Source organism: Ruditapes philippinarum, unplaced genomic scaffold (genome assembly GCF_026571515.1).
Source record: "Ruditapes philippinarum isolate M1 unplaced genomic scaffold, ASM2657151v2 ctg3079_1_1_1_1, whole genome shotgun sequence".
NCBI lineage: Eukaryota > Metazoa > Mollusca > Bivalvia > Venerida > Veneridae > Ruditapes > Ruditapes philippinarum.
Genome location: NW_026859501.1, coordinates 35,991 through 58,161, shown reverse-complemented (window position 1 = coordinate 58,161; position 22,171 = coordinate 35,991). Strand labels below are relative to the sequence as shown.

Sequence of the window (22,171 nt, the reverse complement as noted above, 5' to 3'; positions counted from 1 at the left end):
ATTTGATCGTTATTTTCTGATAAAGGCAAATGAAAAATAAATTTATTTTTGGAATTTATTAGGTAAAGTTTTGGCATCTTATAAGTACATACATACACATAGCACATTATACAATAGTTGTATCCAGTACTCAGCAAATTTGAGTTTTCCGGTACAAAACAAATTTCGCCGTTATAGCTTCACAAAGCACTTCCGGTTACAATAGAACAATAGATAAGTCAATATGTGTTATTTTCTAGCCGTCACTGTACATGTTGGTATCCCCGGACTAACTTGGAAAACCCAAGATATTCTTAATTCCGGAGTGACTCTTTTATAGATTTATGAGGAGGTCAATATATATTATGTAACATTAAGATCCTGTGAAAAGATACGATAATTCGTCATTTTGCGGACTCGTGATGTCGGCGATAGTCAGCCAACCAAAACGACCCTATTAGAACGGTTTACGATATATTTTTGTAGACACACCGATAAGTTGAAAAATTCTAATATGTATTGGAATGTTAAACACGCTTTACCACTTAAATACACTGATTTAAACTTTTTTGTATTTTCTACCTAATCCCATATTAAACAATTTATACCATAATGTACAGTGGTTGACAGAGTCAAATGCCTTTTTCAAGTCGATAAAAGCACACGGTAATCGCATATTTATGTGGTAAAACCTGGTTTATGTTGCACTTTTTCATTATCCTTCTTGTACAGACTCAATCAAACCGAGTTTGCAATTTCCATGTAATTTTGTTGTGATTAATCTTTCCGAGGGATCGCTTTGTTTCCAGATTTTTATATAAAATAATGTAACACAAAATTGCATCTTCTGTAAAACAAAGTGTGCGTTATTCTCTTCAAAGTATTGATCCACCTTATTTGTCAAGATACCCACAGTTACTTAGTAATGCGATGCAACGAAAATTGTTAACATTACCATTATCGCCCTTTTTATGAAGAGGTATTATAAACCCTTTAGGTCAAATTTCTGGAAAAAAACTGTATCACAAAAACTCAGTGATATGACCTACTAATATATTAAAACAATATACCAATTATTCGTTAAACGACCAGACGATTTGTTTTGTCGTCTATCATGTATTCTACTTATTAAAATTATTTTTAAAAAAAAGTTTCAATTTCTACAAACAAATTCGAACAATATTCAATTAAAATGAACAATACGGTATGTAAATATGACCGTTATAGAGTATAGAGTATATTTTTATTAAATCTTGAAATCAACTGATCAGATTGTTTATTATCTGAAATAAGTGGACCTTTTAAATAACTTTATATAAGGCAACCAAAAAATAATAATAAAAATTACAACGTGATTTTAACGCTGAGTCACATGTATATTATTCGATAACATCTTCAGACATTACAGGTCGTATCAGTTTATTTCTTGTTATCCAATTCTGTTTAAACAATTCCTAACGTTTTGCATTAATAACATCATATGTCTCCTTGTTTTCCCTCAACTTGTCATCCAGTGACATATACTCGTTCGTATCAATGTTTGAACTCGAAATCACAGCGTTTGACATTTCTGTACATTCGTGTTCATTATTTTCCGTTGCTGAGTATGATAAATTAGCATACGCTGGGACGCCTTTCCCTGCCCTAGATAAGAACATAATGTATGTAAGGTAAAATATATGCTTTTCAACAATACAATTTAAGCAATTGATGCAAGTTTTTTTTTTACAATTGATGCTTATGTTCCTTTACATGTACCGGGCTAATGTCAATTTAATTTAACCATACATGAACATAAAAGGTGTCAACAAATAAGTATTAACAATAATATATAGAAGTATATAAATCTAGACTTACGAGGAGGTCACGTGCATTTCAATTTTATCTGAAATATACAATGTTTTAATAGCTATTAAAGAGACATTTACTCAAATAAGAAGAAACTCCTTCAATACAATTTTAAACTCAATTCACTTTGGAGAAATTTAAAGATACGTATTTAAAATGCAGAAATATCAATTTTATCTTATAATGTAAACAATGTAATTCATTTGTAACACAATTTAAGAATTTGTCTAGAACAAACATAAATATATTTTCGCTTACTTATTTACCTGAGATAAGCTTATGTTTCTTATAAATCAAAAGTAAATATTAAAAGTAAATGTTATAAACATGAATTCTGTAACAAAAATCAGAGACAGGTTTACGTTGTTCACCCTTTGTTCGCTTCAAGAGTAAAGTGATGTATCCAGCATAACATGCCAATAAGATTATGACTATTCCGAGGACACATCCAACGATTATTGTTGTTGTCTTTTCATTATGGCAACTATCAGTATCACAATCTGATGATCTTTCTGAAAGAGAGGAAGTCATTTTCATTTGCATAGATTTGTTTTTGCTTTTTTTTGTTCCGTTGAAGTGAAAGGCTATGTCATACTTTCATATATAAGTTATGCAATTTATTTAATATGTTTAGGATCAAACATTGTATCTCTCATAACATTATTTTAGGCATTGACAGGTTAAGGAAATGATTCTATCTATCAAACATGAATAATTCGATATCTTAGTAAATCAAAAATGAAATCAGAGGCGAGTGAATCCAAGTGGACCTATTCTAACGTACCGCATAGAACTTAACAAAGGGTCAGACTTAAATGTCGTGTAAAGGTTTTAGATACATTATCTATTTTATGACTCAAAATATATATCTTTTAAAATAAAAACTCATTTATACTTCACGCTTAGCTAAACGAATAAATATTTCAATCTTCGATGATAGAATTTATCCTTGATAACCCGATAACCTACTAAATTCTGTAATACATGTGCATTTAAAGTATGCATATTCTATCAAGGTCAGGCTTTAACGTTAATACCGAATTATAAAAATGCCATTTTATGTATGACAGTAGGAACTTTACCATTTTATAGATATTTGTTTGTTTGTGCGTAAGACATATATTAAGTTTTATGTCATCGAGTAAGCTTGAAAACCAGTATTCTAACGAATGGCTCCAACTTAAGCCAGACTGGTTCTCAACTTCAAAGCGCGACACTTTTTAATGCAGTGAAGTTGAATTTGTTGAAATATTTTGTAAAAGAAGTATAACGGTCAGATATTTAATGTTGATTTCGCCTGTTTCATTGTTTACATTGATGTGTAAGGTTAATATTGACCATCATCGTGGAGAATAATATCTACTGTGCCGAAGGACAAACACACAAACAGGATGATGTGAAAATATTGGAAGTTCAATGAAATATATTTTAAAGTAGATGTTTTTCCGGCGAATATTTATATCTTGTGTTACAGTATCATTATAGAGGTTGACCTAATATATTTTATTTTTCAAAACAGCTTGAATAAAGTTTTAATGATTTAGATGCCGGAAATGACAAAGGTACATTTGATTTGCAAATTAAGGCGTTTGAAGCGCCGCACCCGAAGTGTCTATGTAGATGACCGTGGCCTGCATTTACATCCTTCTGCGCTTCTACAAGATTTGTACATTCTATGTAAATGTAAAACGCGTATATTCGCCTTTTGATGCAAGTTAAAAGATTTCAGTGTTAATTAAAAATTGGCATTAGATACAAAACTGTAGATGTTCTTATAAATGATACATTTTATTCCCAGAAGCCAGCGCAAACGTTCACATGTATATTTTCTTCAAACAAAATAAGGATTCGCAAAAAAGATTTTTTATATGCCTTACGTCAATTTTGCATAACCAAATTTCGTTTGTAAAAATGATGATAAAGTAAATGAATGATAGTTCTATGAATGCTGATTTACCTGTTCTAATTCCCAACACAGCAGTTTGGCTTGAATTTCCAATTTTGTTTCTTGCATATAAAACAAAATTATACAGTGTTCCACTGGTAAGTGATGTAACAGTATAGCTCATATTTTTCTCTCCATTATCAGAAATATTGATATCTGTCCAAAACATATCTGAATTTGTCTTGTATCTTAGAACAAATGTCTGACGTGGACCACCATCAAAACCTGGTATCCAATGCACTGTTATAGATGACTCTGTCAAGTTTTCGTATAAATGCTGAAATCCCTGTGGATTCTCTGGTATATCTTTTAACAAAAAATATTCATTTATTTATTTTTACTCATAAAACGGTGTAATATCAGCCAAATATATATCATATTTGTAAACAAAATAGATATGAAAAATAAATATGAAAGTTGGCAGAGCAAATAAATTATTGTATACTATGTTCTCCGATGTGTCTCTACTGTATTCATTTCATCATCATCGTCAGAATTAAACTGCTTCTGTTTAAGATAGCTGGTTATGTCAAAGATGACTGTGAAAATACGTGAACTGAATTTGAACCGCGTGAAGCGCCAATGAAAATCAATGTATAACTGTGCGCTACACAATTTCAAAAACTTAGAATATAGGTGTAGCCGAAGGCAACATTTTTTTTTTTTGTGAATGTAATATAGAATAATATGGTTATTTGTTTTCATTTTTCGTGACTTTTTGACTTACCATGGCAAAATTTCTATATGAATGAAAATGAAAATATATATGGCATTTCATCATATTTCGAGAAATATATTGCATACTTCACTCAAACAAATTGATAACAGCTTAACTCTACGTACTTTATTGATATGTTTATAAGCAGTGATTGTGTGTGTGCTCGCGCTTGCGTGTTTGCGTGCGTGTGTGCATACGTGCGTCCGTGCGCGCTCGCGCGTGCGTGTGTAAAATGTATGTTCATAACATAAATGCATGAATTATCTTTATAAGGTAAAGTCACAAATAGATTATCATTAACACATGCATAAAAATTAAATTAACAAAAAAGAAAGGTTAGAGATAAAATATTTAAAAACAAAACGATTGTATTTACCTTCTGGAATAAGAGTATAATGTTGTATGAAGATATCAATTTCATTTTCAATCTTCAGCTGATATTCTCCATAATCAGACGTTGACACATTGTTGATAGTAAGATTTGTATCTACTCCTGTTATTGATATGGATGTATGAGTATTGTTTGACAGTTCCTTCCATACTGTTCCTTGTTTTCTGTACCATGTAAATATTGGAATTGGGTATGCAAGTCCCTTAAAGCTAAATGAAGACTGAATTCTTAAGGCACTATTCACATTTCCTTTTACTGGGGTCAAAGGCCGTGGATAACCTGAGAAGAACATTTATAACATTTATTCCCTTTGGTATTCATGCAACAGGAATATAATTTTTAATAGTGTAATAAATTACCTCCATATATTTCGATAAAAAAGAAATAACCTTAAAGCTAGATATAAGTCCACTCTTTTGTTTACGAACGTACAGCATAAAAGCAGTTAAGGGCGTTCACATTGCCTAAACACGATTTTGTGATTTAAGTGGAGTTTTTTATGTTTACAAATTATCTTGTTGGGAGTCCAGTTTTAAATTGACTGAAACATTTATCAAACTTAAGTATATTTCAATGTCAATAATGAACAACCAATAAACATGAATCATAGTTGAAAATTTGAATATCTTTAATACTCACATCTTACAAACAGAGTTAGTTTTTTTTCAGATACTTTTCCTAAATTATACGCATTACTAGCAGAGCATGTATATACACCAGTATCAAGACATGTCGCCTTAGTGTGATTGTAAATCAAAGTTTTGGTACTTTCCTTTCTATAAAATGTTTTGTCTGGAAGTTGAATTTTAATACTGGAGCCAGGGTTACTGTCTACCGTGCAGATGAATTGTACATCTGCTTTCTCATCCACTGTGACAGAAAGTTGAGAACTTTGATTTCCCTTGACAATAAATGATGTAACTGATGCCATATCTGAAATAAGTAATTAATAAAGCTAGTAAAATTTGTAACTACATACTTCACCACAAAAATCTTAAGTAGTACTTGTAAATGACAGTTTTACGTTGTATACTATTTTTGTGTTAATCGGATACCAACAAAAACAAACAGTTACACAACAAAAGCAACAGCCGAGCAGGGGCAACGCGCCACTTTTTCTTATTTCCAAAAGCATACACATCTAGGGAAGTGTATGTTCAAACATTATATATTTATGTGAACAGTGGACAAAATCAAATTAAAATGTCATATTTAATCTATATAGTTAAAGTCATTTACAAATAATATTCGTATTTGAATTTTTTAATATGTCTATGTTTTCAGTTATCAGAGTTGCTTTTTTCAAAGTATCATATCTGTCATAGTCACTTTAATTTCAAGGTCAAACTTGAATAAGTTAACATGCTCGTAAGGTAATTAGTGTTGTTTGTAAAAAAATGAGTCAAATCCAAGTAACAAAGGTAACACAACTCAGGTGAACTTTAATAATTTGATTTTAAAGGTCGTGGTCATTATAAGGTCAAGGAAATGTGTGAATTTCTCAACAGATCGGTTTTTAACATGCGTGTCATTTTTTCAAATAACTGATGTTATCTTAAAATACATAGCACGTTACCACCAAATTTAGGTAAAATTCAATAATTTAACCCTGATGCCAAGGTCTTTTAAAGGTTTAGGTCAAGATTAAGCTTAAACAATTCAATACATCTGTTTTCACCAAGTTAAGGCTAAATTTTTAATGAATAAGAATGTTTACGTAAGTTAAGCAAAACTAAATAACTAAAATAGAGAAAAAGGAATCCATAAAGAAAGACGTCAAAATTGAAAACAATGCAGGCTCGGTTTGATTGAGCCTGTTCATGAACGGTACTGTCAAGTGCAAACTACCGTCACATCCCCTAGTCCCGGCTTTAATACCATTTCAAGGTTTTAATTTGTTAATTTTTTTTTAAATTTATTTTAACAGAAATATATGCAAAGATAGTTAAGAAATATACATTGAAATAAATTGAAAATCGTATTTTTATACTTTTCTTAGCCAATTTTTTAGTGAAAAGCGTTTAAACGTCTTTTATTTTGTTTATATTTTTTTACAATTTGAATAATTATTCCGAAAAACGAATTGCGCGAATGATCTGAAATTTTGCACAAAGATAAGTGGTCTAAACCTAGTTCAAATGGTCCATTAATCTGGAAAAACTGTTTCCAGTCCCATGATGGCAATTTTTTCAATCACAATATTGCAAAAGAGGAGAACACATTAAACTTATAAGAGGAATACAATACCTGACTGGTAAACCTGTAAAATGTATGCATAATTTCGGACGCTTTTTTTTGGTTGATAATAAAAAGAAAATAATACAAAAGTAAAAAAATTCTTACAAAGCACACTGAGGTGAAATGAGCCACTGTCTGTGCCTGTTTCATGTGCACTTCCAGTTGGTCTCATTATGTTTTGCACGGTACAAGTATACATCATGTCATCATTCTTAGAAACATTCTGTATGTACAATGTTTGTGTACTCCATGTTCTGTTATCACCATTCCTTGTCCACTTAAACGTTGTAGGGTTAGGATTTCCTTTTATAATAGGACATTGAACATTAACACTTGAACCTGCAACAATGTCTTGATTATCCAATGTTGTTATCTCTGGAGCATCTGTTAAGATAAAATGAATAATTGCAAAAGTGTGTGTAATGCAAACAAAAAAATAGATCCAGCTATAAAAAGCTATCACTTGAACCCAATTTATAAATTTAGATAGAATTCTAAACAAAAATGACTTATTTTAATTAAAACAAGCCTTGTCCACACTTTGGAACATTGGAAAGTTGAAAAAGGCGACATTAAAACGAACATTATTCTGCAACATTTGTAGCTTCATAACTTCAGATACTCTGCCAAAATTCCAATATTTTTGTAAGTTAGTTTCTTCTATTGTAGGCTACACGTACTCTTTTATCTTGGGACTATATGCCGCTTTTCATAGATTGAAACTAACATGTCGTATTCGAGGTTTTATGACATCCGCCTAACAAACACATCAGCGGATGTTTATAATCCAAATAACACCATTTTTGATAAAAACATCCGATGTCAACCAACATTTTATAATTCAAGTTTAAAAAATTATTTTAGAAAACTCATTTCAATCAATATGGATGCAGAATAATGGAAACATTCCTCATGTCTTTGACTCTATCTGTCACATATATTTATAAAGAATTTTGAAATAAACAACAGCCTTAAAAGTAAAAGTAGAAATTATGAAGCCATTAGTATAAATAGAACTAAAGATATACTCAACTTACCGGGTTAGGTTAATAATATCCAAAAGGCTGAAGGGTAATTGCTTAAAAAATTGAAACCCTAGCTTTGTTACTTGCCCAGATCACGAGCTGTGTATTTATTAGTAAATGTGTAAAAATATGAAGCCGTTGGTACCAGTAGCACTTATGAAAAGTCCAACATGCCATTTAAGATTATCCTGGTGCAGATTATGGACAGACAGACGGGCGGACGGCTTAATTACCATATCCTGGTACATAAAAATGGTAGAAGGGGTATACAGTTATTTCCAAGTCTCGTAGAAACAGTTTCATTAATGTTTGAAGATGACATTTCATTACTTTCTAATACTAAAACAATAATGTATTGCATCTGTTTTGTATTTTTAATTTATTGTTAATTATATCGATAAGACTAAAGTACGTGTTTATAAATGAAGAAGGCAAATAAGTAGAAAAGAGCGTTGAAATATGCAGCTAATTAATACCCTTGAAATTTTTAATGGTTTCGCGTATGTTTCGCTTATGTTAATACTTATTACTTTAATATACTTTCTCTTTTTAAAAATGCTACAAAGGCAAAACGATGCTTCATTAGGCTCAACCCTCTCAATCATTTTAAATGTTTACTTTTTAAAAAAAATATTTTTATTTTCTAATTAAAAAATGCATCAATTATACACACAAAACTATAATACATATCCTGTCATTTTAGATGTCCACCAGTATATTTGTCTCTCTTAAATGACTTAATACTAATAACAATTTTATAAGACATTCTCAGGAGTAAAAAACAAATATTCTTAATTTCATAAAAATCTTCATAAATGTCTTCAGCGTTCACACTGCAATCGTCATGATTGCTATTACACTTTAAAAGGTTACTTAAATGATCAAATCAACAATCTAAAGTAATGTTTGCATCCTTTGTTATCAATTAAAAAAGAAATATACAGTACTTACATAGTACATTTATTTTTACAGTAGAACTATTACTTCCTGTTTGAGTATCTCCGCTTGATGGTACCATTGTGTTTTGTGCTGAACATATGTACTGACCGTCATCTTGTTTCTGGACAGGATTAAATGTGAGTGTATCTCCAGCTCTACTAGAACTACCTGCCTTATTCCAACTGTAGCTGTCTGGGTTAGGTTTACCATTACTTTTACATAAAACAGAGCTTGACTTTCCATCAATAAAGTTAATAGGCCCAGAAACTGCAGTACCTTTGACTTTGATTCTTGGACTGTCTGGCGTATCTAAAAACAGACACTATATTTACTACAGATATTTGAAACTTAAAGATAAGACATAGTCTAACCTCCAACTTAAGCCTATAGTAGGTATCGCTTCAACAAAACTTTCTCTATTTTAACAGTTATGTAGATTAAAGCTTTAATATTACGAATTGAAATACAATGATTTGTACATTAACAAATATTGCGTGCACATTTGTAATCAAAACAATTTTAATAGTTCGTGTTTACTGTAGAATTGCACGGTCCTTACCAACCAGCTCGTTTTAAAAAGCATTAAGTATCCACATTCGAATATGTGTGACGTTTATTTCCGTATCAAGAACAAACAAACTATAAAATGGCAAATTTAAATGATGTACAATTAAATGTTAAATAACCATTTAACTTGAGACATATAAGCATATAAAAATGCGTAAAATAGGTCATGTGAATGCAACCGATATTTGAAATTCAAAGCTGTGCATTAAGTACTGTATAGACAATTGAACGCTTGCTGATCCTTTTGTTTATTTATATAGAATTTTTTTTTAACATTTTGTTTTTCTGAAAATAGATACCGGTCAACTAATGACAAATTATTTTCAAAGATGGATGATATAATTCCTTAAGCAAAAATATGCGTTGTAAAAGCCAATTTTGATCGTATTGAAACCTGCCTTGTCACTTATTTGTCGGATGACAAAATAACGATAAGACACTAAGCGGAGAGTTTATAATTTAATTACGGGACATGTTTACTATCTGCTAGATAAAATAAACACGAGATCAACAAATCAGACACCACCATTGTTACCCTGTTAATGATAATTATCTGTAAGTTGTTTCTTTTAATATAAGATGGCTCAATACGTGCGTTATTCTTGCATATCACACTGGTGTTTCCACGCCGAAAATTTCATCTGGCATGGGTGTGCCAGATTAGTGGCGTGCTGTACAATGGCACGCATAGGATGACGTAATTTTACCGTTATAAATGAAATTGTAATTTCATACGCTGTTGTAAGAAAATATGTACGGGCGTAATGATATATATTTCAATGGAAAATTGTTTTATTAAGATACAGAGTTTAAGGTATAAGGATATATAGTAGAATATGCAATAAAAAATAGCTATATAATTATGTTTGCGGTTGTGATCGTTATATCCGTCCCTCGGGAATCCGCCCATGGGGGAGGAAACTCGTCAATCCTCGTTACCGCCAAATGGACGGGTCCCCTCGGGACGGATATTACAATAGGATTTTTTTTTAAAGATAAAGAGTTTAAAATATAAGAATATATGTTATACAGCAATGCACTCAAAACTATGTTTTCATTTTTTATCTAAATAAATATATAGTAATTTTTGTGCATAAGATACTAGCTTAAATAACAAATACGGTACCTTCTATTTTCACGGACTAAATAAAGGTTAAATCTTTATGAACCCTTAACGATATAAGTGTTTAACTATATTTTTCAAGATCAAGTAATAAACATCTAAGGAAGCGTGCACACATTGCATGTAGTAGATTAATTTGATTTTTATTTATTTCTAATTCGACAGTCTTTGATCAAACAAATGTTAAAATGTGCCGGGTACAAGTTGTGTAACATTTCTACACATTTTTGTGTAAAAAAACATTTTTTACATGTGTAGTTTGTGAGCTGAGTATTTCGAAATGATAGCAAGTTATTACAATAAATCGACCATGGACTCCTGACATAATACGAACATGATTGTGTGAAACTTGAGATGCATTAAGTGTGTAATTTGTGATATCATACAAATTCTCGGGTTGACTGATAAAAGCCTTATCTTAATAAAATTGCATAGGTTGAACATTCTAATGTTGTTTTGTTTGTAATGTTACACTTAAAAATGAAAACGTTATTTAGTTATCTGCGGATTTCATTAATTCGTTGTCTAATATCTCTTCGTCTGATAGATGCATGTATGACCTTCAAATGTCTGACTGTAGGGCAATTAAAACAAGGAGACAGCTAAATCTCCTATCGCAGCGGACATAAATATGTACTTCTTGACCTTTAACCAACTACGACCTTGATGTTGTGCCATGCATATCATACGTAAATAAACTTATGGTGGTGATTATTTGTGCCCCGATATTTAAAATCTTCCATAAAGTCTATAGTTATGGAGAACATATAACCAAAGTCTAAAGTTATGGAGAACATATAACCTTGACCATGGTGGTAGCAACCAGGATAAACTTGAGGGTAGCAACATGGATGTTTTGCTCTGCAGTTTTTTTTATGGTTGGGATCATTTGTGCCAAGTTACATGAAAACCCTTGAATTGCCAATAAGTTATAGAGCGGATATAAAAAATTGATGTTTCAACATTGACCTTTGAGTGTGACCCTTGCCTTAAGGGAAGCGACTTGATTGTTGTGCTCTTTGTATCGTCTTATAATGGTGATTATTTCTGCCAAGATATTTTAAAAACATTGCAACGGTTTAAATGATATGTAGGGGACACGAAAGGTAGACTTCTTAACACTATACTTTTAAGTGTGACTTTAACCACACCACGAGGGTAGCAACATAATTCTACGCTCTGCAAATTGTCCCATAATGGTGATTACTTTGCCAAATTATTTTAAAACGTTTTCACCGGTTTAAAACTTATAGAGCAGACACAAAACGTAGATTATTTAACACCTGACCTTTAAGTTTGACCTTGGCCATAGGGGTAGCTACTTAATGTTGGCGCTCTGCCCATCGTCTATTATGGTGATCACTTAATATGCTAAAATGTTGTAGTTTTTTTAAGAAAATAAATCAGCGGTTTAAATGTTATGATGCAGAAAGGAAATGTAGCCTTTTAACACTTAACTTTAACGCGTGACCTTGATCTTGAGGTTAGCAATCCATTTATTGCGTTTTGTACATCGCCTCATAATGTTTATCACGTGTGCCAAGTTATTTTAAAAAATCCAGCTGTTTAAAAGTTATAGAGTGGCAACAACTTATCAAAGTTAGCATTCGAGATTAGCATTCCAATCGCCGAAATAGCATGTATAATTTACGTCATGTAAGTTTAAAGCTTGAACTAGGAAAAGAAAATTTATATAAATAGATAAAACGACAACTTACACAAAACCTGCACAATGACAGAGACAGACTGTGTCCCAGTTATTGGATGTGAAGATTGACAAGTACAGGATCTATCAGGACCACGTGTAGCAAACCAGGTGACTGTCTTAGTAACTGTTGTTCCACTTGTGTCTGTAGACAATCCATTGTTAAAACAATTCCATGCCAATGTTGCTAATGGATTTCCTCCCTTAATAATACACGACAGTTCACCTCGGCTATTTTCAATGACTTTGTAAGTTCTTCCATTAGAGAAGTATTGTATATAAGGTGCACTTTCTGGGCTATCTGTAAATAAACGGTATCAGTACAAATGTAAGAATTATGATCAAATGTGAAATTTTAATCGTTGACTTGTACCTTTTATAATAACAAATCGCACATTATCACCTCAATTCTTGGAAAAAATTCTGGCATAATTTTATAAGAAACTAGCTTTGAAAAAAATGCATGTAGAGCATATATTTAAATACATGGATAATTATTCAAGACGTCCGTCAGCCAAACCAGTGCTTATATATTTTCAGTCATATAGGTATGCACGTATTGTAAAAATGTTTTATTAATTTGATTATTTTAGTGTGTTATCAAAATAAAATAATGTGTACGAATGAAAGAATGAAGTTTTAGTTGTAATGGTTTTATGCAAACTTAATTAAGAAAATTATTCTTACTATGGAGTAAATTCCTCTTTAAACTTTTGTTCGTATATAATACTTTTAAAATAAAGAATCCAAATCATATTCAGTGAAACACTAAAGGATTATTGTTTGGTTTTATTAACCTGTCAATTCCATACTAATTACACGGTCAATGCACACAATATATTAATCTTCGAAAGATTTTCGGTAATTTCCGTGAGATTTACTCAGTGAGATTTGATTAAATATAATTTGTGCCTATGGAGCAATTACACTGTGCGGTATAGCGAAGTAGGGTAAACTACAGGTTAATGATTTCTAAATGAGATCGAGACCGCGTACCTCCAATGTTTTTTGGGGTTTTTTTTCTTCTTCTTATAACTATTTTCAACATTATCGGAACTATAATTGCTTGTTATGTTGTTCGTTTTGATTTAATATGTTTAGCAATTAAACTCCTTTTAAAAAACATGCTTTCATAATAAAAATTTATTATGAATTCGGATTAAAATTAGAAAATGTCGTTTCAATGGTGTTAAACACAATACAAATTGAGACAATATTTCTTAGTTGATTCATATATATGTGTAGACAATATTGGAAGCACTCGGCCATTTTCATGAAAATGTACTGCAAAAATAAAAAAAAGAGTAGGCCTTAAAACAACGGCAAAAGTAGGGATCGAACTACAGTCCCCCAGTATATTATACAATCACTCTACCGGCTGTGCTATCGCGGATTTGACAAGGGATATACATTAAGCTGGTGTGACTTCTCAAAACATTAATTTTTTACTTCATATTAATTCTCGTAAACAACACGGACAGAAACGAAGTGAAATCAAATATTTAAATGAGTGCTATAAGGTATTCAAAATTGACAGGTCATTAAAATCAGACTATACTGGTTTGTGTTTTCATTTTTTAATATGAATTAATCAAATATGGCCGTTTCTTTTGTTAATAATTTTTAATGTTTGAAACGTCGATTTTAAGTCGATCATGTTGATACCATCTACATCAACGGCTAGTGTTAATTCAATTGAAATAACTAAAAAGCTGTAACATTTTCAATTTGTAATAATGTCTTTTAGACACGTTCATTTCTGTGTTTCAACTGGATCATATATCATGTTTCTAAAAATAAGTATGCATGTTTTGTTTTACATCAACTTGCACTGTTGTGTGTTTGACAGTAAAACTTACATTGAACATCCATTTGGAATTTTGTTGACATCATCGGGGTTCTTCCTGGAATGTTTAAAGCTTGACAGTATATCTTATATCTGTTGTCGCTTCTTGATGGCGTATACTTTAGCACACTTGTTGACTTTTCTAGATTAACAGCACTTTCTGTTGTAGAAGATACTTTACTTGTTATCACCTGATTTTGACCAGTTGTGGACTCTCTATACCATGTTATATTTGCTGCAGGTCGTGAAGAAGATGTCTGACAGGTGAATATTGTCTCAACATTTTCTCTTATAGAACCAGTAGGTGGTGTTAAACTTACATTGTTTACAGAAACTGTAATATAAATAAGGATTGGTTGTAAAGTACTCATGTTTTACACAGTCAAGTCATTGCCAAAAAATTGTTGTCTAAACATTTTATCTTATAGATCTCCAGTAGCTGGTGTTAAACTAACACTACTTACACACACTGTAAAATGAGTAAAGATTGATTGTAAAGTACTGTTTCATGTTTTTATAAAATAGAACTGTATAATTATATATGGCAAACACTTAAACTTGATTTTGAAGTAAGTGTTCCTAATATATTACCAAAAAAACTTAAGCTGTATTTAACCTCAACAAAATAAAAAGCAATAATATCGGAATAGCCGATCTGATTTTTAAAAAGTATAATTTTCAAACACAAATTTTAAGTTTTTATATTATTGGATATATGGACACTTTATTAAAGAATACATAACACATTACCAATGACTATTAAGATCACGTTGTTATTTTTAACAGAACAGAAGAAAATATTCAGCATGATCAGCTACGATTGCATCATTTCCAAATTACCACGAATGTTACTTTATAATTATTGCATATATCAAAGAACTGTGACTTTATACTTTTGTACTTATTACTTGATCTAAAAATGTTACTGTCACATTAACAATGAATATATAAACATAAAATGAAATAAAACTTTAAATTGTTATAATTAAATGTATATACACTATTTGTAAATAATGATTCAGCATTTATAAAAGGTAATAAATAAAATTACTGCCTAAAAAAAAAACAAGAATAAAGATCAACAAGGCAAAGGCATCGTTCACAGGACGCGGCCCCCGACACACTCAAAAAGCCTAGAGCGGACATAAGGGTGAAAGGAGTGGGACATGTAATGTAAACTGTCATAGTATTACTTGAACATTATACTGACGTATTAGATACTGCATATCTTTAACATTTACTTGTATAAACTGTATGTATACAATGTTGTTATAACTGTAGCATTATAATAATCATTCTGTTTACACAAATTCTGGTCAAAATGCTTCTGTATGCAAGAATAAAATATAGCATACATCAATTTGTTGACACTGTAAGAGTTGATACATGGTGTATATATATATAATAATAACCTTGAACCAATACAGTAACATTATCACTGTATATATATCCTGGAGCAGCAACAGCACATCGCCAATCGTTACCATTATTCATGTCAGAAATCTGCTTGACTGTAAATGTTGCCTGATTTGCAGATAGACATGCATATTCATATAGTGAGGAATCAGGTGGTCCGGGATTCCCAAATGGTGTACATGCTGGTGACAGGATAACGGCAAGTGTATTTCCATTTAGACTCCACAGAAAACCCAACACTGTCTCACTACCATTATATGTACATGTCCATGTAAACGATTCTTGGTCAACTGCTAGAGCAGATAATGGTGATAATATAACACTGCTGTTTACTACATACAAATCTGTAATTTAAAGATCAAATATTAAAAAAAACCTTGACATAATTAAACATTTTAGCAAATAACATCATCATAAAATTTCAATTTTGAAATGATATTTGAATAGTTAAAACGAGTCAATAAAATGTAAAATGTATAAAAATTAAAATATGTATGTAATAAAGTATTTAGAATATTCAAAACTAAATACTTCCACTGAATTCTTTTGTTTCACTTAAATAGACACGGTTTAGCTGTTGCTAAATTTTTACACACATGTCAATCATTGCATTGCATGTAACGAAGCCGAGAATAATTGGAGATGTTTAATTTTTATATAAACGCATTCGTTATTTATATTTTCTAATTTAGTTATAGAAGTTGTTGACCGGATTAAGGGAGAATATTGCCTGTACAAGATAAAATGGTCCATGACACAACTCAAGCAACCCCGCATAGCTCAATCGGTTCAAGCGCGACACTTGTAATCTCGACATTGTGGGTGGCCAGCTATAATGTTTAAGTCTTTCATATAAGACTTAAAATCAAGGTCACGTGTTTGAGTTCTTAAACACTAAATAAACAAGAGATGCTTCTGGAATTGGGGCATCTTTTTATCCTCCAAAATCTAAAATGACTAAAGCTCGTAAAATTGACTCTCCTTTTTTTCCTCCAAAATCTAAAATGACTAATGCTCGTACTCGCCAATATGGGAAAATAGTTGCTAGTAAAAACACAAACACACGTACACGCGCACTCATGCGCGCGCGCACTCACACACACCTACCAAAGCTCGCACGCACGCAGACATATCTCCCGTATATCAAAATCTGGCAACAAAAGTGATCCCTCGGAAGCATTAATTACAACAAAATTACAAGAAAATTGCAGACTCAGTTTGATTGAGTCTGTACATGAGGGATAATGAATACGTGCAACATCCCTCACGCCCACTAGCACCGGCTTGAGCGGTACTCAATTCTCAACACTTAATAGTGCTGGCATCAATGATCCCGAAGGACCAGAAAAGTATAACAACACTGAAGTAAAGTACAGCTGCCACACAGCACTTCACACCTGCTGTTGTGAAGTATAAAATTCTGGAAACAAAATTGATCCCTCGGAAGCATTAATCACAACAAAATTACAAGAGAATTGCAGACTCGGTTTGATTGTTTCTGTACATGAGGGATAATCAAGTCAGTACTTGTATAACAAATTTATCATAACGCAAAATGTTATCAACCTCAGTTATACGACTGTTGGTAAGATTAAATAAGATGGCGTCAGACGTCAAATGGCTACGCATGTGATGCGCAATTAAAAAGATTTTAAATATAAAGTCATCAAAGCGTTGTAATTTTTAACTCGAAGTAAACACACATAATTATAAAAATATGCCATAACGACAAAAACGCAATATGAAATTTCATGCACATAAAACGGTATAACATGTAATGATCTGCGATGCAGAAATACACTCAATTCCTCTTTTTTGGCGTGTTTTGGTTCTTCTTGTAATATATGGCAGATTATACAAAGTGTTTAAGACAATCTGAATTCGAGTTCATTTTCATTATTACAAATGTCTGTATATATATGTTTATCGCAATATCGTTAATTGAAATACAGTCAATTCTAATCTCCGAAATTAAGCAAAATGATAACTTAAAATGCTATGAAACAAAATTGAATATAATTTAGTTCGACTTTTGTTATATGAGCAGTCTGAATGTGTTATGCACTACTAAAAGTTGTCTGTATGGAATATTGTCAAATTTTATTCAAAAGTTGCTTTGTGGTATTACCACTTTTGTCGTTAAAATGTCCTCACATGTAATATAACAGAATTACTCTTCACTGTGCAAATATTTCTCAACAGATTTCGAACAAATGTCAATAGCATTTTTGACACCAAAGGCTGTAGTTCATATTATCAGAGGAAAAACATAATTATAACAATATATAAACAAACTGAATGTGAGAGTCAATATCATTAAAATAATTCAAAAATTGAATAGTAATATTATAGTAACAAATAACTGAGGAGACGGAAAACTATATTCAAATAGACTATTGCATTGTTTCCATTTAATTAAGTATAATCAACGCATTTTCAGATTCACTTTACACCTCTTTATATAACAAGTACATATATACATATATGTTATACAAGATAACAAATATGCTTTTATATGTTTACGACCTCAAACTGTAAATTAAATATATTAAACGTATTGTTTAACACAAATAGCAAGTATTCATTCATAAACTCTGTTTAACAATCAAACAGTTACATATATGAAAAACATATCAATTATCTTCTTACGATTTGAATGTATTATTCGAAACATTCCAGAAAATATAAAATATGATAAACAAGATCAACAAGGAAAGGCAACGTTCAATGAACGTTTAATAAACTCACATGTTTGCAATATCAAAATTCCAAAGAGCATTTTGTTAAACTATTTATATTCCATCCAAAGTCAATAACCTGTTTATAAAGGATAAATCAGGAAGTAAAATATGTTAAACGCATGATCTGATTTATAAAGTAGGTTGTAGACATTGAATCGAATGAAAGGCAGGTTTAAATTTCATGACATGTTTATCTAAATAAATAGATTATTTACTGAACAGAGAAACAACTTTCTCAGTGTTTAAGTGCAGATATACGTATATATGGAAAGATTGGTTAATCAACAGTATTTTCATTTGTATTTCACGAGTGTTTCAATGTGATTTTTTTTTTCGTACAAATTTACTGCGTTTACAGAAACGGATAAAATTGTATTTAAATATTGTAGGTGGACCAAAAACGACTCATTAATACGCATCCCAGCAATTACTTATCACAGCCTCCTGATACACTTGTATTTGTTATACAGTATAAATAGCTGGTTCCGTACCTTGGGGCTTGATTACAGGTCTGTCGCCCAACCACTTCTTGCATACCGACTTTTAGACATTATTGGTCTATGGTTGAAAATTTTCGCAACATCCAAGCCTCATGATAATAGGTATACAAATGCTCTCTTTAACCCATTCTTTATCCTAAGATTGAAAACAATAGGAGAGGATCATGATACTTAAAAACTGAAATATCGTTATTAACTGATGACTTTGGAAACTTTAAATGATTTATACAAAATTGTTTAACAAATAACAAAACATGTATAATTAAAATGTGTCTGAAATATGATAAAAATGTATTTCTAATTGTGTATTCCAACTATTTTAAGAAAGCTTTATCTCTTTGTTTTACCTTTTCTTCCTACAAATTGTACCAATGATATTGCTTCATACTCTCCTGGGACACAGACTGTTTTCTACGGGCAGAATATTACAATATCTTGTTACCATCAACAGCATTTAATCCTATAGTGGATCTTTAATATCACTGGAATACAAGAATATCTAAGTTTTGTTCATTTATGCTAAAAAGGAATAATTAAATTGAAATCTAAAACAAACATACAATAAAAGAATTTAAAAATATGACAAGGAAGTAAATGTACACCACATCTTATTATTTCCAAGAACATGATTGATAACAATCAATGATCATTTTATTTTGCTGATAATGGCTTTATTTCGCTGGTACGAAGGGAAATAAGTCTGATATAATTTATTCAATGGTGTTATTCACTTATATGATTTAACAAAAACCCTATCTTGAAAATGCTTTAAAAATAAATTCAATTTCATTTTGTTTATAATAAATATCTTTGATTTGTTATATTGGATAAAGTCTATTGTTTGTCAATTACACTATTGTTGTCCTTGCTTTTGTAATGTTTGGCATATGAGTTACAAACGTAACTGCTAATTAATTATCTTGAAGAATCTTATTATAATGTATTGTTGATAATAAAACACTGTATCAAAGCAGCATAAATATAACTGTAGGTAATATATTGACTAAAATGGACCGTCTGCCTACTTTAACTCTTTAAGAATGACATGTCAGCAAACGTCTTAACGTAAGTATATAAAAGTACCAGTAAAGACCTTTTAAGCAACGTAATGCTTGGCCAAGTGAATCGTTCTAACAGAAATTGACATATATGATGATAAATGATACAAACATGCCGTAAGATTTTAAATGATAGACGACTAGATAATGGTCAGAATAAGATGTGCCTATCAATTTTCATCTCTGGTGCATATACAAACTTTTAATTCATCAGAAGGGCAAACATGAATTGAACATTTTTTTTCCAATGTCAAGTTGCGTGTCGATATTTTAGTGTGCCTTCTAGGTACCCTGCTGTGGTAGCTTGGGTGTGTCGGGCTGCGTCCTGTAAACGTTGCCCTTGCCTCGTTGATCTTTATTCTACTTTTTTTCTTTTTTTCAAGCATCATGTTTCCAACTCTCTTTTTAACAGTATTAAACCTCGCTGAAAACATGTATCACATAGCAGTTAAACAAGACACTTAATATTTAAAGACCAACAGCATGCCAGTGATTTAACTTTTTTTTGTGTGGCTTAAGAAAAATGGTGGCAAGAATTATTCTGTTTTGTACATTTTGACATCTGTCGTTACCTATTTAATATTTTAAGTTTATTAAATTCTTTGTAAAATGATGTAACATTTACTTAGGTAAAGGTAGAAGAACATTTGGAAATGCTGTCGCATGGAATATTGTATTTCACCGACAATTTTGGTGCTTGCACGTGAAGGAAATAACACGCGAAGGGGCACAACTAGTAAAGCTGGAACAGCGTGGCTTAAAATCCAGTTCGACATTTTGAAAAATAATGAACACAACATAGAGTGATTAAACAAATTAAAAAAATGTGCATAGCAGGACAATATTTTACGTATTTTAATACATTTATAGCAATACGTCTTTGCTGAATAATGTGAGAATTACACGCAATCTTTTTCATATAGAGTTAGTTCTAAATGCCGGTATATGTCTTTATCTGAAAAAATAACGTGTCCGTCAAAAATGTTTAATAACAAGGCGACAGAGACACAGCTCATAAAACGGGACAATCGTTGGAAAATACACCAAAAGACACTATCATGTGTAATCATGGATCTTGTCTAAAATTCATTGAAACTTGATGGTAAACCTGAAAATGTCATACTTAAATTCAGTTCATTTGAACAATATGAAATAGAACTTGAGCATAAAAGTTATTTTGTTTGTTTTGTCAGACATTTGGAAATGTACTGCTTCCTGATGCTACAGATTATGATTAGTCATACGTCAGAATATTTGTAGCAAATATATTGCTTACGAAACTACTTACATAACATATGAAATTCCAGACCGTATCGATAAGTAAGGTAAATTAAAATAAATGCCTTACTTGAGGTTATCTCCCTTTGTTAAGATGACTTAATTTCCCTGTATTAAGATGTAACAATTGGAATAACAGTAAACGACACAAAACCCATTGCAACAACATGTTGAAAGAGGATAAACCAAAAATGATGTTATGTATCATGAATTTTCGGCAAATTGTTACACCTACTCGCCATACATACATATAATGTATCATATAGATTAACAATTTAATATAAACATAGGGGTTTTGATTAATGACACAAGTTTAATTTAACTGTTAAATACAATTTCAAACAAGATTATAAGCAAAGAAATATGCGTTACTTATAAAGTGGTGAAATTGGAAAACAGAAGTGCACATATTATTTTATTCCATATGATGTTGACAGAATCTGAATGTTTTTTTTTAATTTTAAAGATAAAATCGTATTCATTTTGATCATTATTATATACTATACTTGGGGGATTTACTGTGCTTTGGGTGACACTATCTTCCAACGACGCGTTGTACATTAACAGCATTTTATCCAACTGGGAATCGCCTTACTGGAATCATCTGCGCTAATATCTTGCTTTTCTCAGATAGTAGGAATTTAGTTGAATTTTCCGCCTACGAATGTTTTATAAATAAAAGCCAACACTCAATCTGAATAACAATTTCTGATCCTTGTTATTGTTGAATACACAAAAAGTATCTTCGTAACTAAAGTAACTAAATCACAGAGGATTTAGTCAATTTCATAAGATTTTCCTTTTTTAAATTTCTTTATGGAGTGTATAAAAGAGCTCTCAGTAGGACAGCGTGT

At 31.2% G+C, this 22,171-nt stretch overlaps 1 protein-coding gene across 1 annotated transcript; it reads right to left on the bottom strand.

Annotated features, from left to right (window-relative positions):
• Nucleotides 1-52: 52 nt before the first annotated feature.
• Nucleotides 53-20,428, bottom strand: LOC132756722 (synaptogenesis protein syg-2-like). The gene is made up of 13 exons (XM_060747855.1): nucleotides 20,330-20,428; nucleotides 19,329-19,392; nucleotides 15,737-16,084; nucleotides 14,338-14,658; nucleotides 12,492-12,779; nucleotides 9,096-9,392; nucleotides 7,225-7,503; nucleotides 5,521-5,814; nucleotides 4,867-5,160; nucleotides 3,785-4,078; nucleotides 2,190-2,339; nucleotides 1,837-1,864; nucleotides 53-1,623 (listed from the first exon to the last, which is right to left on the bottom strand). The coding sequence occupies exons 1-13, from the start codon at nucleotides 20,426-20,428 to the stop codon at nucleotides 1,434-1,436; spliced, it is 2,946 nt and encodes a 981-aa protein (XP_060603838.1). The 3' UTR covers nucleotides 53-1,433.
• Between the last annotated feature and the right edge of the window lie 1,743 nt (nucleotides 20,429-22,171).

Bases quoted from the DNA above. Each gene is read 5' to 3' on its own strand.
- LOC132756722 (XM_060747855.1), bottom strand. From the start codon at position 20,428: ATGATGCTTGAAAAAAAGAAAAAAAGTAGAATAAAGATCAACGAGGCA. The intron at 9,393-12,491 runs GTAAGTTGTCGT...GTCTGTTTTTAG, and splicing joins TGTCATTGTGCAGGTTTTGT to ATACGCCAGACAGTCCAAGA. The intron at 7,504-9,095 runs GTAAGTACTGTA...TTATCTTAACAG, and splicing joins TGTAAAAATAAATGTACTAT to ATGCTCCAGAGATAACAACA.